This window comes from Hippopotamus amphibius, chromosome 8 (genome assembly GCF_030028045.1).
Source record: "Hippopotamus amphibius kiboko isolate mHipAmp2 chromosome 8, mHipAmp2.hap2, whole genome shotgun sequence".
NCBI classification, from domain to species: Eukaryota; Metazoa; Chordata; class Mammalia; order Artiodactyla; family Hippopotamidae; genus Hippopotamus; species Hippopotamus amphibius.
Window position 1 is genome coordinate 15,431,154 of NC_080193.1, and position 16,810 is coordinate 15,447,963.

The 16,810-nt window shown below is 46.3% G+C and overlaps 1 protein-coding gene and 1 non-coding gene across 7 annotated transcripts in view; both read right to left on the minus strand.

Annotated features, from left to right (window-relative positions):
- NOS1 (nitric oxide synthase 1) overlaps positions 1-16,810 on the minus strand; it is a 123,377-nt gene that overhangs the window by 32,740 nt on the left and 73,827 nt on the right. For all 6 annotated transcript variants that reach the window (XM_057745190.1, XM_057745189.1, XM_057745187.1 and 3 more), the window contains 6 exons: positions 16,296-16,400; positions 15,698-15,756; positions 11,949-12,065; positions 7,946-8,120; positions 5,322-5,460; positions 5,022-5,100 (listed from right to left, as the gene is read on the minus strand). In XM_057745190.1, coding sequence (XP_057601173.1) covers positions 5,022-5,100; positions 5,322-5,460; positions 7,946-8,120; positions 11,949-12,065; positions 15,698-15,756; positions 16,296-16,400 — 674 coding nt within the window. The remainder of the gene's footprint in view (positions 1-5,021; positions 5,101-5,321; positions 5,461-7,945; positions 8,121-11,948; positions 12,066-15,697; positions 15,757-16,295; positions 16,401-16,810) is intronic.
- TRNAE-UUC (transfer RNA glutamic acid (anticodon UUC)) lies at positions 15,165-15,237 on the minus strand. The gene has a single exon. It is a non-coding gene; the product is annotated as a tRNA-Glu (tRNA).

The following is a 16,810-nucleotide window of genomic DNA, read 5'->3' on the forward strand; positions in this document are numbered from 1 at the left end:
ACCAAGAGCCCTTTTGTGCTGCAAATAGCCACCATTATTAAAAATAGTTGTGCTGGCATATTTGCTTTTTTGGGTGTATTTTCTTGAAGCACTGCACCCCTGTCCTTAGTATGATGGGGAACTTGGTGACTGAAATTGTGAATGATGGTGGTGGGGTCTGGGGTCCCATGCTCCTTCCCTCGGCAGATTTTGCCCTCTCTGGGGCATTAATCTAGTCCATTAAGTGGGCTTGGATGACTGATTCTACTCTGAGCTCACACCAATCTTTTGGTTCCCTGAGAGCAAGACATCATCACCCCCTCCCAGCTCCAGGAAGGGAAGTAGCAGAGGCGGATAGCCAACAGGGGGCGCTGCGGGGTTGCTAATTTGGGAGCCTCCAGCGCCAACCACGGGAAGCCTTTGAAAGGCCCGCAAATCAATTTCCACTTTCTCCCAGATCATCACGATTTCTTTCACAAGTACGTTTGCCTCCATTCCTTTGGCCGGCACAAAATAGAAACGCGGAGGACCCGAACTTGCTGAGCTGGCTTACGCTCACAGCCACTTCCCCTAAGTGCTCTTGAACGTGACGGAAGGTGGTCAGGCAGGTAGCGGGCAGGGATGGGAATGGAGCTGGCAGGTGGGCCACGAGGTGGACCCAAGCTCTGCTGGGAATTTGGCCAGGGACACTGTGCAAGCGGTTGATCAGGCATGGCGTGTGGAGAATGCCAGCACTGAACCACAGCAGGGCCCTAGGACACCTCAGTGGGCTGGTCCTTGAAGCTTTGCAGGGAGCTGATCCCCTAGTGGGTAGCACTAGCCTGGAGACCAATTGTCTTACATCTCCGTTCTGCTGGGGGTTTCTAAGCAGAGGAGTTTCTAAGCTTTTTTTTTTTTTCCCCCAAAGCTTGGGACCCATATAGGCCACTGAAAAGTTTTAGGGGAGGGAAAAAGCGCAACATTGGAGCGGCAGAGCCACTTGAGCACTTTCCCCCGGAGTATCTCCTGCTTGTGATGTATTTATATCCACCTATAGCAACATAACACACACACACATATGGCAATGGGTCAATGACAGGTTTGCAGATGAAAGAGCAGTCTGCTAATGTCCAGCATTAAATGGGGGAAAAAAAAACAGCTTATGTTTATTCTTAAGTGAAAAGAGTAAACATTCTCTGTTGTGAGCAGTTTGAGATAATCAGGTTCATACCTTCAATAAATTTGTATTGAGTGTTAGGCACTGTTCTAGGCACTGGTGGGAAAGTGATGGATAAAGATAACAAAGGGCCTGATGCTCATTTAGAAGCAACTTAAAAAGATCTCAAATGGGGCTGGTGATGTGGATAGGTTGGGTGGGTGCTGATGGGTTGGGGGCAGTGGGCTAAGTGACTGGCAGATAAGGATAGTCAGGGAGGTATCTCTGGTGATTTGACATTTGAGCAGAGATCTGAATAATGAGAAGGAGTGGACATGCAAAGATCTGGGGGAAGAGTGTTCCTGAAAGGGGGAGCAGCACGTGCAAAGGCTCTGAGGTCGGAAAAAGTGTGGCACATTTGAGGAAGGGAAAGAAGGCTAGAGTGTTTGGAAGAGGGGTCAACGCAGGGGTGGGTGGTACAGAAGGATGCCAGAGAGCTGGGCAGAGGCCAGATCATGAGGGGCTTGTCATGACTTGTCACAACAAGGAGTTTGGAGGTTTCCTAAGTCCAGTGGGAAGCCATTGGAGGGTGTGGAGCTGCAGAAGGACAGACTTCCATTTACGTTCTTAAAAGGCTAGTCTGGCTGCTATCTGCAAAATGCATCTTTGAGAGAAAAGCCAAGAAACAAGGAGACAAGTTAGGTGGCCATGGCAGGCACTCAGATCACAGATAATAGTGGCGGTTGTAGATCGGAGATGTAGTTGAAAGACAAGACCCACAGTACCAGCTGAGACTTCGATGGACAGTGGGATTTAGAGAGAGGAGGCAGGGAGGATGCTTGAGTCTTGGGCTTAAGCCACACGTTGACGTTCTCTGTTGAGATGGGGAAGGCTGGAGAGAAGCAATTTTGCCCGAGGGGAGCTGTGAATCAGGGGTTCTCCCATTACGAACTCTCCATTTTAATGTCCCATCTTTCTCCAAGATACCCCAGTGCTCAGGCCCCTTCAGCATCTTTGCTGCTATTCTCTCTTCCTAGATGTCCCCCCTCTATTCACTAGCCTATCTAAAGCCTACCTGACATTTCCCCTCCTCCTTCTAACTTCTAGAACCTATGATCCACACCCCACCCATTAGTGCTCCATTATTCTCTTTTCTGTATTGTTTGCTAATTGCTGTATGTAGAAAATTTATTTCCTGGCCAGGCAGTAACTGCAAGGATCACCCTCAAAAGGTGGCTTATTTCCTCTTAAGCACTTGGCTTGCAATGAAGGGCCTCTTGGAGACTTTGGCCTTGGGCAGGGGAAAACGGGAGAGAGGGTCATGCTTTTTAACTCAATTATCCTTAAAAAAACCAACAAAACAACCACCACATAAAGCCGGAAATGGTAGTCAGCCTGAAAACAGGTAGTGCTATGGAGTGTGTTTTTAAAGAGTTAAACACCTAGATGCCCTTTGATCCTTTTTGAGCTAATCCCTAACTGATTTTAATACAGTCTTCTGGTTCCTAATCTTGTTTAAATATCCTCTTGCAAGTCACACAGAGTCAGCTGCCCTTTCCAGAGGTGGATGGGGGGTTATTCCAGGACTTTGGTCCAACTTAGCATCAAAACATTTGCAAATTACCTTGCTTTTTATGTACTATGGTTTGGGGAGTAATTTTTGTGATCTGGTCTTTCATAGTTTGTCATTGAAAGAAATTTCCAGTGGATTCTTAGTCCCTGCTCTTCCGATGCTATTGAAGTTGTAATTTTCCACAGGATGGAAATGGGGAGTAAGATGTGTATTTCAAGTACAGAGTCCCTTTCTATATCAGAGGTCATTATGCTCTGAATATTGCATTTAACTAAGTATTCCAATTGGTTAACTTCCCAATCCATTTCTTTAGTGTTTGAGGATCTGGGAGAGAACATGGTGGCCCTGGGGCTTCATCCTGTTAACCACTTTATCAAAAGTTTTATGTCCAGGCATAGAGAACAGACTGGCAGTTGCCAAGGTGCAGGGGGTTGGGGGAGGGATGGAGTGGGAGGTTGGGGCTGGCAGATGTAAGCTATTACATATAGAATGGATAAACAACAAGGTCCTACTGTATAGCACAGGGAACTGTATTCAATATCCTGTGACAAACCATAATGGAAAAGAATATTAAAAAAAGAACATATATATGTGTATAACTGAATCACTTTGCTGTACAGCAGAAATTAACACAACATTGTAAATCAACTATACGTCAATAAAAAAGAAGGGTTTTATGTCCACGTAGAAAGCACACATATTAAATTTGCAGGTGTGTGAAGCTGCGATGGGTAAGGAATTGTAATGGCAACATAGGATATCCTAGTTGCTTTGTGTGTGCTGTTTTTAACACAGCCTTGTGATGCTGTTGAGGCCACAGATATAATCATTTGGGATTTTGACTTTGGAGTCAGAGAACTGAGTCTGTGTGACCTTGAAAAGGCCCCTTGCATTTTCTAATTGCCATTTTTCATATTTAAAACGTGGATGATAATAGTACCTACTTCGGGCTGGTCAGAACTCTGGGAGATCCTACACAGAGAGGATTCAAAACAGTGCCTGGCACACAGAAGCACTAGATACACGTTGGCAAGCTTTATAGCTATTGCTCTCAGTTTAGGTAAGGAGTTCAGAAGACCCAAGGGACTTGCCCAAGGTCACACAGCCGGTACATGGCAGCCCTGGGGTCAGAACTCAGGGCTGTCCAGCTGGAGAGCCTACCCTTTGTACTATGCAAAGAATCGCGATCTCAAAGTGAAAAAGATTCCATTCAACGGGCATCAATGCTTTCTTTACTGCTAAAAAATTTAGCAGGGATGCAGGGACCTGGCCTGATCATTCTGAAAAAGACTTCGCGTCCAAGAGCAGCAAGGACGTAAGCTTAATGAGAGAGTGGCGTGGCCGTAATGACAGCGCCTGCAGTCCTGGGCAGCATCAGCGCGTGCTGTCCGGATCGGGATGGTAATAATAGCTTTAGTGCACTTGGCAGTGATCACAGGACCTCTACTGCACTGTCACCAGGTCTGAGAGTGACATTTCCAGCAGGACAGAGTGTGTCCTTTCACTAAAGCAAAAGGTTTGGGAAACTAGTTCTTAGGAAGAACCATTGGAAGGAATGAGGACCAGGGAGAGATTGGTCGCTGACCTTGGCTGTCGGCAACTCTCTCGTTGGAAGAACTGACTTTATTTTCGGTGTCACTAGAGAGTGTAACCTAGGATCCATATGAAGTGCTATAACCATATGCTTTTGTTATAAGCAATAGGAAGATAACTTCTAACAATTAGGACCTCAAAACACAGAGGGGGCTGTTTTACAGGTTAATAAACCTCCCATCATCCCAAAGGAATTTACGCAGAGACCGAGAGGCCATTTCTCAGGACACCAGAGAAGTATCCACAAGGAGGAAATGTCGGGCTAAGTGATTTCTAAGATACACATTACAATGAACATTAGCGGTTTGACAAGGGTGTGGTCTCTATTAAAAATTCTTCATAAAACCTTTCTCTTTTCCTTTTCCACGGAGGTCATCACCATTTACTTTTTTCTTTTTTCTTCTTTTCTTTTCTTTCTTTTCTTTTTTTGGCTGCACCACGCAGCTTGTGGGATCTTAGTTCCCTGACCAAGGATAGAATCCGAACCCCCGGAGTGGAAGAGCGGAGTCTTAACCACTGGACTGCCAGAGAGCTCCCAACCATTTACTTTTTTCATCCCTGCAGGCTGGAGCTTGGCAAAGGGAAAGCAGAAAACCAAGATGCTGCAAAGCAGCAAGGGGGTCTCGGGGACCCTTTGAATGGTGATAGGAAGCCAGTCCTTGGAGCCTAAGGGCTCCTTCCTTACTGTGGGTGGCGTCTGGGGCAGAGGTGAGGAACCTGAGGGGACCAAGGTGCTCCTACCTGGATTTAGCACTCTGAAGGTTTTGACGGCTGAGGAGTCGAGCAGCTGAGACCCGCTTTTTATGGACGTTGGATAGACCTGGGGGCAGAAGAACAACAGTCTTCCTGAGATGGGGTGAAACCGTTGTCAATAAAAAAGTCTCCAGCTTCTCCTGACCACCTCCTTCCTGGGAGCACTGCGCTAAAGGGAGACCAAAGCAATGAAGCCCACCTTCTCTGAGGACCTTTCGGAGGTGAGAACTCCTGTCTTCCTTTCCCCCACTGTCATGAACGTCTCCCCAGGCGGGGGGCGGGAGGTACCTTGTGTGAGTTCTGGAGCTTCGGCCACGTAGGTGAGGCGGAACTTGCTTCTCTTCCAGCTGCGGTCGTTGCTGATGAGGGAGTTGTTCGCCTTCTCTATGTTGACGTCATCTCCCACACAGAACACATCACAGGCTGCCTGTGGCACACATGGGGCTTTCGGTGACCTCTTTCAGGTAAGGGGGTGCCTCCCCCACGGCTCAAGTCATAGTATGTATCCATCCATCCACCCATCCATCCCTCCCTCCCTCCCTCCACCCATTCTCCCATCTACCCATCCCTCCATCCCTCCATCCATCCTCCCTCCCTCCATTCTCCTTTCCTCCCTTCCTCTCTCTCCCTTCCTTTCCTTTCCTTCCCTCCCTCCATCCATTCATCCGCCATGCCCCCTCCAACCTCTCTTCCTCCCTTCCTCCCTTCCCTCCCTCCTTCTTTCCATCCATCCATCCACCCACCTATCCATCCTTCTCTCCATCCATTTACCCACTCATCCACTCATCAACAAATCCATCCTTATTTTTTGAGTGCTTTCGATGGGCTGGACATACCACATTTACTACTGACTTTGGGCTCTGACCTCTATTTCATACATAACTCTATTATGTCATTTATTCCTAAAACCAACTTGTGCAGAGGTTTAACATTAAACAAGAAAGTAAACACCTTAGAATTTCCTGTCTTCCTCTAAAGATTGAAAAATTATATTAAAGGCAGAATATATTGCATGTTTGGATACCGGCATATAAATTTTTCTTTCTTTTTTTTTTGCCAAGTTCATAAGTTCTCCAACTTCAGTGATTCTAAGAATTACTGTTCATAATTCAGGTTTTTGGAGATTAAGAACCATGGATAATTCCAAAGGTTTTCAAAGGTAGGTTTTTTAAATACCATTTTTTAGCCTCATGTTGATTTTAAAATAATCCGAATGTCCCTTTACTGCTGAGTGGATAAACAAAACATGGTATAGCCATAAAATGGAATGTTATTTTGCCCACAGAAAGGACTGAAGTACTGAAACATGCTACAGTGTAGATGCACCAGGAAAGCATTATGCTAAGTGAAAGAAGTCAGTTACAAAACACCACATATTATGGTTCCATTCACATGAAATGTCCAGAATAGGCAAACCTATAAAGACAGAAAGTAGATTTAGTGGTTGGTAGGGCTGGGAGTGGGCTGGGAGGATGGAGGATGTGATAGCTTAAAGGGTATGATAGCTTGTAGCAGGCCCTGCTTCTGGGAGGCTCAGTGATGGCTGATTGAAGTCAAGAACCATATAGTTATCTGCAGGTATGAAAAGAGCCAAGTTATCTTGGTTCTCTTTGCTTAGGAAGAAATGTAGGCACAAGTGCATCAACACAGCCTCCTCACCCAGATATCCTTATAGCTCCGGGGCCCCAGTTTCCCCTTTTGCTTTCTTTGTCAGGATGAAGTGTCACTTGCATGATGGAAGGTGGCAAGTCCCCTTTCTCCTGGGGCTGCTGATAAGAATGCATTCCAGGGCTAAGGCAGGAGCAGGTAAAGGTGGGTCCACATTGCTTTTTCATTTTTCCCAGGATGGCCAATTGCATCACGCTCCACGTGCATATAGAGGCCATTGCTCATGTATTCTCTTGACCTCATATCTAGAAAAGTGCTATCCAATAGGATGTCCTATCATGATGGAAACATTCTAATTGTCTCATATGGTAACCACTAGTCACTAGTGGCTATTGAGCACACGAAATGCAACTAGTGCAGCTGAGGAGTGGAATTTTAAATTCTACTCAATTTATATCTAGTTGTATGTATGTAATTTACATGGTTATGCAATCACCACCACTATCCATCTTCAGAACATTTTCATCACCCCAGAAGAAACCCTATACCCATTAGTGGTCACACCAATTTTCCACTTCCCCCAAATCCCTGACAACCACTAACCTACTTCCTGTCTCTATGGATTTGCCTATTCTGGACATTTCATGAAAATGGAGTCATATAGTAAGTGTCCTTTTGTGTCTGGCTTCTTCCACTTAGAGCATGTCTTTAAGGTTCATTCTTGTTGTAGCAGGTATCAGCACTTCATTCCTTTCTATGGCCAAGAAATATCCCATTGTATGGACACACTACATTTTATTTATCCATTCATCATATTTAATGTTAAGTAGTTGACATTTAAACGACCATTTGTGGCTAGTAGCTGCTTTATTGGTCATTGAAGAACTAGCACAAGAGGAATAAAACTGTCGAAGCAGACAAATTGGTGAGATCTGAGATCCAGCCCGAGGCATGGCCCTTCCTGGTTTGGTTAACCAACTCTATGTTTTCTGTTTACTTGTCTACCAAATGTGAGTGAGGGATGGATTTCTCCCAGCCCTGAAGTCCCAAGATTCTATAACTTTTTATAGACCAACTCTTTACCCTTAATGCAGGAGGTTGGCTTCTGGGTGGAAAATGAGTATCTTAAGACCACCCAAACTCATCTGAATTGTTTGAAGCTGTCTCCTGGTTGGAACATGAAGGAAGTACCAAGGATTTTCTCAAGTTTCTTCTATTTCTGATGGTTTAGGTACTCTGTCTTTGGGGATCACTGGGGACATGACTTCTCTCTCTGGGTCTCTGAGATCTGAGCAGACAGTTACCTTGAAGACCTTCTTGGCCCAGGTCCTGAAAGCCTCTTCCTGCCCACAGAGCTCATCCCCTTCCCTCATCTTCAGGATCCTCTCCCCGCCCAGCTCTTCCAGGAGGGTGTCCACGGCATGTCCAAAGGCGCAGAAGTGAGGGTATGCTCGTGAGCCAAGGCCAAACACAGAGAACCTGTCAAGAAGACAACAGAAGGTCCACTCTAGGGGACTGGGGAGGCATGGTGTCTGGGTTATGGACAGGTATGTCCCCCCAAATTCATATGTTGAAGCCCTGTCCCCCAATGTGACTGTATTTGGAGATGGGGCCTTCAAGGAGGTAACTGAGATCAAATAAGATCATAAAGGTGGGGCCCTAATCCAACAGGATTCGTGTCCTTATAAGAAGAGGGAGAGACACCCGAGAGCTCTCTCTCTTTCTCTCCCCACCCTCCCTATATGCTCACAGAAGAAAGGCCCTGTGAAGACACAGCAAGAAGGCAGCGGTCTGCAAGCCAGGAAGAGAGGCCTCACCAGAAACTAGTCATACTGGCATACTGATCTTGGACTTGAGCCCCTAGAACTGTGAGAAAATAAATTTCTATTTTTGAAGACCCTCAGGGTGTGGTATTTTGTTATGGCTGTCCAAGCAGATGAAGACATCTGGTACCTCCAGAAGGACAATGTTTAGCCTGTGGTGGTCAGACTACCCCAAGCCCATCTGAGGAAGGCTGTCTTTAAGCCTGGGAGCCCCAGCCCTGCTCTCCCTACGTCTCTGCTAGGTACTGCTGTCCTCAGGAGAAAAGTCCCAGTTGGTCCTAAGGAGGATGAGTTGGGGATAGCAGTGACCCAGAACCATCGGCTGTCTCTCCTGTGTCCCTTTCTAAGCTGGACCAGTTGGAGAAATGAGTCTACATTAGTGGAAGACTTGACTCTACTCATGATATAACTAGATTAGTTTTAAATACAAAGAGAATGAAAACGCTAGCATAGCAGTTCTTGGGGACCTGTGTTAACAAGGAGAGCAGAAGGATTTGTCCTTAACATGTACAATGTTGGTATGTAAACACGTTCTTCTAAAAGGATTGAAAGATTTATAAATATGCTGGCTCCACCCCTTGCAACATCTGTGAAACTGATTTGCTTCACAAAGTCTCTTTGCATAGATGCCACCAAGGAAGTGTCAGTGTTTGAATCAATGGGGGTCAAATTAATGAGATTTTCCTGAAGTTTGGGAAGTGGAGGGCTGTGTCCCAGGTGGCCCCTCAGTCCTGCAGGGACTTGATGTCACACTTCCAGATCTTGGTCCTGACTGTGGGTCTTGACCTCATTGGGACTGGATGGACAGGTTTGCAAGTGGGACATGAACAACACCCCAACTTGCTTCTTTCCCAGATTGGAGGGTTCTGTGGTGACTGTCATTTCAGACAAGCCAAGGAGTGGAGCTGTTCAACCTACTCCTTACAGGGTCTGGCTCTGCCCCTGAATCTCTTTTTCAGAATGATGGAGCCAGGATGGTAAAAGATTACGATGGGGGATGAAGGAAGGAGGTGGGGCAAGTTGGGAAGGGACCCGCTGTTATTGGAGATTGAGCTTGAGACGGGGTCTCAGAGATCAAGGGAAAGTTAACATAGGTTATTATCTACTCCTTTTAAATCTACTTTAATGCTTTTTCATCTCATTCTCCTCTCCTCTCCTGCCTTCTTTCTCTGGGGTTCCAGAGCTTTTTCAAGGGAAGGATGTGGGATTAGGTAGCATGTTTCCCCATCACCTATGATCCTCCTTTAGCTGGGTTCCTCACCTTTTCCCTGCAGGGCAGTGACCTGACAGGTGGAGATAGCTGGTGGCCAGGAGTGGACTGGCTGGAGGATGCAGGAGGCAGCACTTCTGGCCCCAGCCATCCCCCTTAGCCTAACACAGACTTGGAAACTCTTTGTGCTTGTGGTTAAGGCGTTGTTCCCCAAACCTCCAATACTTATTACGTTAGAGACATCCACCATACTCGACTGCCAGCGATACTGTTATTTACTCAATAGTGCTGTTTAATTTGCTTTTAATTTGTACTCACTAGCTATTCAAACCCACTGGTGCTCACTAAGAGACATTCCGGGTGATTAACTCATCAACACGCTTCCCGATGCACCTGAAGGCCTGTGTCATAGTCACTCCCTAGACTCACATTTCATCGCAATCTTCACCTTATGATTTCAAAAATTCCTATTTTTTAAGCTTCCAAACCAGAAGTTGGCAAACTTATTATATGTGGGGCCACATAGTAGATATTTTCAGGCTTGTATGCCAAGAAGGAAAATCGAAGATATTATGCAGATACCCATATAACAAGAAAGAAAATAAGTTCCTGCATGCTTTTGGACAAAATTAAAAATATAAAAATAGTAATAGTTGCTGGGTACAATTTTTTAGTTGTATATGTCTACTAATGAGAAGGATGGAATTCTTCTTGGGGGGTTAGCATTTTGCTTAATTGAGGTTCAAAGGTAATGTTTTCTATCATCAGATAAATTGTAAATGTCCGTCTGTAAAAACCATTCTGAGCTCGTGGGTTGTACAAAAATATACAGTGGCCAGGCTGGATTTGGCCCATGGGCTGTAGTTTGCCAAGCCCTGCTGTAAGCCATGATAGATTTAATAAGGGAAAAATGAGTCTGACCATCAAACCACGGATGCTTCAATGTCAAGCTAAAGAAAATAAACTGATGTCAAAACTCATCAGTTCAAGGGTGAACCAAGGGTGAACCCTAATGTAAACTATGGGCCCTGGGTGACAATGACATGTCAATGTAGGCTCATCAATTGTATAAATGTACCACCACCGTGGTGGGGGATGCTGATGGTGGAGGAGGCGTGTGTGTGTGTGTGTGTGTGTGTGTGTGTGTGTGTGCGCGCTGGGGGGTGAGCAGGGAGTACATGGGAAATCTCTGTGCCTTCCCCTCAATTTTGCTGTGAACCTAAAATGTCTTTAAAAAAATAAAAAGTTTATTAGCAAGCATACAGATGGGGACTTCCCTGGCAGCCAGTGGTTAGGACTCGGTGCTTTCACTGCGGTGGCCCCAGGTTCAATCTCTGGTCAGGGAACTAAGATCCCACAAGACATGTGGCCTGGCCAGAAAAAAAAGATGTGTACTGATGGAAACAATACTTGAACATCTAGGAACCCTGTGATCTCTATCGTCTGCTAAGCACTGTCCTGAGCAGGTGTGGAGAAGGTTCAGCTGGTACAGGTGTAAGAGATGCACGGCTGGGCCTCAACACTCTGTTTACCTCCAGCCTCATCTTGACCAATATCCATGAAACCAAGGGTTTGGCATCCAGTTTTCTTTTGTTCCAAATACCCATTAAACAACCATCCACAACCATTGACATGGAAACCATCTGTCCATGTACTGTCTCAAATGCTCTCATGGGATGTGACTATGCTTTGGGAGACGTGGGGTCAGGGCAGTATATTATTTTGAATCTGACTGCACATTGGAGACAATTAGATGTAAAAAATAAAGAAAAAGCAATGCTTGGGCCCAATTTTAGATCAACTACATCAGAATCTCTGGAGGCGGGGCTTGGTGATCTGTATATTGCAAACGTCTCCAGGTGATTTTGATGAGCATCCAATGGTGAGAACCACTGGGTCATGGCAGGGGGTCCCTGGAAGCTTCTGTTAAATATAAAACATAGTGCTTACGAAGGGAACAGGTTGAGTAAGGTCTGGAGGACTAACATCCTTCAGCACAAATGATGTGGAATTTGTGTGATGGGGTGAAACGTGGGTGATGGGGGCTCTGAAGGAGCGTGATAGGAAGAGGCCACAGGAGGGATCCAGGTAGCATGCTTTAATGGTGGTGGTGGGGGGAACGTCCCCGAAGAGCCAGAGTGCAGCTGGTTATTTGAGGGATAAACAGAAATGGAAGGGAGACCTCCCCAACCCCCAGCAAAGAACCCACTTTGTAACTCAGTCCAGCTCCCCAAGAGCCTTTGTCGTCACTGACGCCCCGGGCCCCCCGCTCACCTCACATTCGCCAGAGGCCCTGTGCTCTCAAAGTTGTTCCTGAGGTCCGGCCCATCACCGGATGATTTGCGGGAGTCAGAGTATGAGGAAACGCTGTTGAACCGAACCTTGTAGCTCCTGCCAAGACGGAAAGGGGGTCTGTGAGCTTGGAGCCCCCTCCTGGGGTCAACACCCCAGTGTGTCTCCAAATCACCAGCCCTGGTTCTAGGACCTTCCCTTGGGTGTTGAGTGAGACCATAACACACCTGTGGGTCTCCAAATCACCAGCCCTGGTTCTAGGACCTTCCCTTGGGTGTTGAGTGAGACCATAACACACCTGTGGGTCTCCAAATCACCAGCCCTGGTTCTAGGACCTTCCCTTGGGTGTTGAGTGAGACCATAACACACCTGTGGCTTTGTCTAGAATGTATCAACTCACCCTCGCCTGCCAAAATGACACCTAGACATCATTTGATGGTACCTGTATTGAAACGTTTTCAGCAGAAACAGAATCACGGACATAGAAAACAGACTGGCGGTTGTCAGGGGGGAGGGGGTTGGGGGAGGGATGGAGTGGGAGGCTGGGGTTAGCAGATGTAAGCTTTTATATATAGAATGGATAAATAACAAGGTCCTACTGTATAGCACAGAGAACTATATTTAATATCCTGGGATAAACCATAATAGAGAAGAATATGGAAAATAATGTATATCTGTATATAACTGAGTCACTTTGCCATACAGCAGAAATGAACACAACACTGTAAATCAGCTATACTTCAATAAAAAAATATTAAAACTGAAAAAAAAAAAGAAAAGGTGTCAGACCACACTTGACTCAGGAAGAACAGACCACCCCTTAACCCATCAGACCATGTTTCCTGGCTTTCCCAATTTTAACGAGTACAGGAATCATTCTGGGATCTTGGTAAGATGCAGTTTCTGATTCAGTAGGTCCAGGGTAGGGCCTGAGATTCTGCATTTCTAACAGGAGATGTTGCTGGTTCCCACACCTCCTGCTGAGTAGCCAAGAACCACACCCGTGCTGTCTACTGCAGTAGCCATTGGCTGTGTGTGGCTATTTAAAGTTAAATTCATTCATATTCAATACAACGAAACATTCTGTTCCCCATGTGCACCAGCCTCATGTCAAGTGCTCAACAGCCATGTGTGGCCAGTGGTTGCCGTAGAGGATGGCACAGATATAGAGCACTTATGTGAGCATAGAAAGGTGTATTGGATGGTGCAGGACTACCGCATCCAACATTTTCTTTTTAAAAAATTTTTTCCATTAAAAAAAACTGACGTATAGTTGATGTATAATATTAAGTTACAGGGGTACAATATAGTGCTTCACAATTTTGAAAGGTTATATACTCCATTCATAATTATCATAAAATATGGACTATATTCCCTGTGTTGTACAATATAACATTGTAGTTTATTTTATACATAATAGTTTGTACCTCTTAATCCCCTACCCCTAACTCCTCCCCCCCCCCCCCCCCCCCCCCCCGCTACTGGTAACCACTACAACATTCTCTTTCAATAAAGTTATGGTCTTTAGACATTTCAAGGGTCTCTCACATTTCACACTTCAAGTAAAAGTGAAAAATGTTCAGCCTGAAAAGAGATTGGATCTCTTATGAGGTTGTTTCAAAGGGGAAGAAAGATGGCATTGGGACTGAAACCCAGCATCGGAGGCTCAGCAGCCTTGAGATTTAAAAAAACAAAAGCAAGAATGGTTTCCCAGTTTTCCTTTAAAAGTGTTACGTTTTGTTCTCAGATGAGGCAAAAACAAAACCAAACAAAACCAAACCAAAAAAATCTCCAAGACCAACAAAACAAAACAAACCCCCAAACAAAAAAAAAAGAACCCCTCAAATCAAAAACCAAAACACAAAAACTCAACACACAAATCTGAGTGCAAAAGACAAAAAAAGAAATTGCGCATTCTGGCAGCAGGGTTTCTAAGCTGGATGTTCTTCAAAGTTTTCGCTCCGGCATCAGGAAAGTTCTAAATATATGTAAGTGTATTTTCTGCCCTAAAATAGTCTCACATTGAGTCACTTCTCCAAATAAGTCCTGTAACATATCAGGGGGTGGCTGTGTTGTTAGTGTGGGAGGGATGGTTGATGGTTGTGGGGTAAAAATAACAGCACATGTATTTGTATGAGGCTTGAGGTTTTTCCAAATGCCTTTCTCTTTGTTATGGCCCTTCAATGCTTGCAACAGCTCCCAGAGGTAGTCGGGGCAGAGACAGTTTCTCCCCATTTGGCAGATGAGAAAGACGGAGGCCCAGAGAGGTCAAGCAACTTGCTCAAAGCTGCTCAGCGTGTTAGTGGCCCAGCCTGGGTTAGAACTCAAGTCTCCTAGAGACCTGGGTGTGGCTTGGACGCTGCAGCATTGGGCGCGCGCGCGCACACACACGCACATCGCCGTGCACACCTGTGCTCGTGCCATTCACGCATGCACACGAACACAGGGCATACATGAGCACACGTGCTTGCACGCACATGCACACGCACGTGCGCTCACACACACACTACCTGTGCTGGCTGTCACGGGCGGCAGCCAGACCGTGGACTTCTGTGTCACCTCGGGGGAGGGGAGGCCCTTTACGGGGAAAGAAACGCAAGGGTTCCGGGTACCTAGAGGGGAGAATGGATGGTGCCCTACCTCTCCCTGGAGGAGGGGGTGAGGGGGACCTGCTGGAAGCCACCAGGATGGGGTGGGGAGGAGAGAGTCAGGGAGAGTGAGGACTAAGATGTTGGCCTCGAGCACAGAAGGAGGGCTGACCACCAGGGACTCAGCTGCCCCCTGGATACGGAATGTAGGCAACTTTGGAGACGTGTGCTTGACTGAAAGAAAACCAAGAGGGATGCTGTGCAGAACACAGCCTCTAACCGCCAGCCAGCAATGACATCGGATGCTCAGCTTACGACCTGTTCTGTGGTGGAGGAAACACCGTGATGCTGTCATAGAAAGGCAGCTCTGTATGTACATATGCTCTGTAGGCCATATGTCCTCTACTTTGGGGGGATTTAAGGGCTTTTCAAGGGTAATTTTGGTTATGGGTTATCACCTTATAAAACAGTTTTAGAACCCAACCCCATGTTAGATGCAATTTCATCAGGAACATCTTTTGACCTCAGGCATTTTTCGCCTTATGAGATATATTAACTTTTTATCTTTTTTTTTTTTTTTTGCCACACTGTGTGGCCTATGGGATCTTAGTTCCCTGACCAGGGATTGAACCCGGGCCCTTGGCAGTGAACGTGCCAAGTCCTAACCACTGGACCACCAGGGAAGTCCTGAGATATCTTTTCTTTTGAAGTCAGCCTCCACGTTAGTGGTTGCAACTCCACCAAGAACATCAGATGGAAAAGTTCTAGGGAAAGAAGCTCGCTGATTCTGAATGTAGGTTTCCAAAAGGTGGCCATAATAAGAACTGCTATTTCCATAGCACTCAACTTTTCATAGGACGCTGACATATATTTTCTAATATGATTCTTACAAATTAGAAAGTTCATGCAGGTGGAATAAACCCAATTTGATGGAAAAAGAAACTGAGGCACAGGGCTGTGAAGTGACCAAAGACCAAAATATCCGCCCCAGTGGACCACAGACACCCACAGGCTAAAATCAGTCACAAATGGACTTCAGGTCACAAAACTATCCAGAACTCAGACGTAAACCCCAGATGCCGAAAGCCAATTTTCAGTTACCCTCACAGGGAGTCACGTGACACTGGCGGGTCATTTACTTACTTCCTTTCCTCGTGCACAGAGTTGGGGTGTCTCATTTCCATCAAAGCGCAGCCAAATTTCTGGAGGCCAGAAAAGAGGAGAAAAAAGTGAGGCATGCGTGATTAAATCTGGAACAGGGTCGGGCTCTGAGGGTCTGTGGTCCTGACTGGCAAAAGAGGAGCCTGATGCCTGGGGGCCAGGATGTCAGGGGCTCACCCTGGGCAGCAGCACTGCATGTGGAAGAGGGTTGTCTATAAAGGGCTACAGGGGTGGACTTCCCCCACCAACCCCACCACACAAATCCCCTTTGTGGCTTTCTACAAAAATACTGTTCCTGCTTCTCTCATCTGGAGCAGGGGACACCAAGCTCTTGATTGGAGCATCCGTTCCAAAGAAGTAGCTCACTCAGGGGACAACATGGTCACCAGGGACCAGCTGGTTAGTGGACACCAATAGACTGAGGACTTGGAATTGTCCAACCTTGGCAGAACTTAGATCCAAATTGAGGTCACTGGCTTTGAGGGTCTGGGAGGATTTGCTACTGAATAGCAGGTGTGACTGATGCCCTTCTTTCCTGCTGATAGAAACACATGTCAGAACAGGTAAAAGGTCATCTCACCTCCCCGTTCTCGGGAGGGTCTCCGTTGCCAAAGGTGCTGGTAACCACAAGGACCAGAGTTTCATGTTCCAGGTGTACAATGTCATATTCTTCCATGGACATCACCTAGGTGGCAGAATGAGGGGTGGGGAGAGGAAGGAAGAAGGTGATGAGGAGAGAGAAGCGGGTAGGAGAGAAGAAAGTGATGGGGGAAGAGAAGAGAGGAAGAAGATGAGTCATCTTGAGCCATCTCCTTTGGAAGGAGATCCAAAGGTTCTAGGTACCACTATTTAGATGGGCTCGAGTGGGTAGAACTAAAAGATCCTTGGCAGTGTGGGACCTTTCTGTGGTCACCTGTGCCCTGAAGGACCACAGAGGGTCTGGGGCAATAGGTTCGCTGCCAGCGAGACAGATCTTGATTGGGACTCCTGGGCTTCTTACAACCAAAGGATGCTGGAATCTTCTTGATGACATTTAGGCTGGGAATGACCCAGCTGGATTTGACCAATTGTCTGCTCGCTTCCTTTCTAATCCTC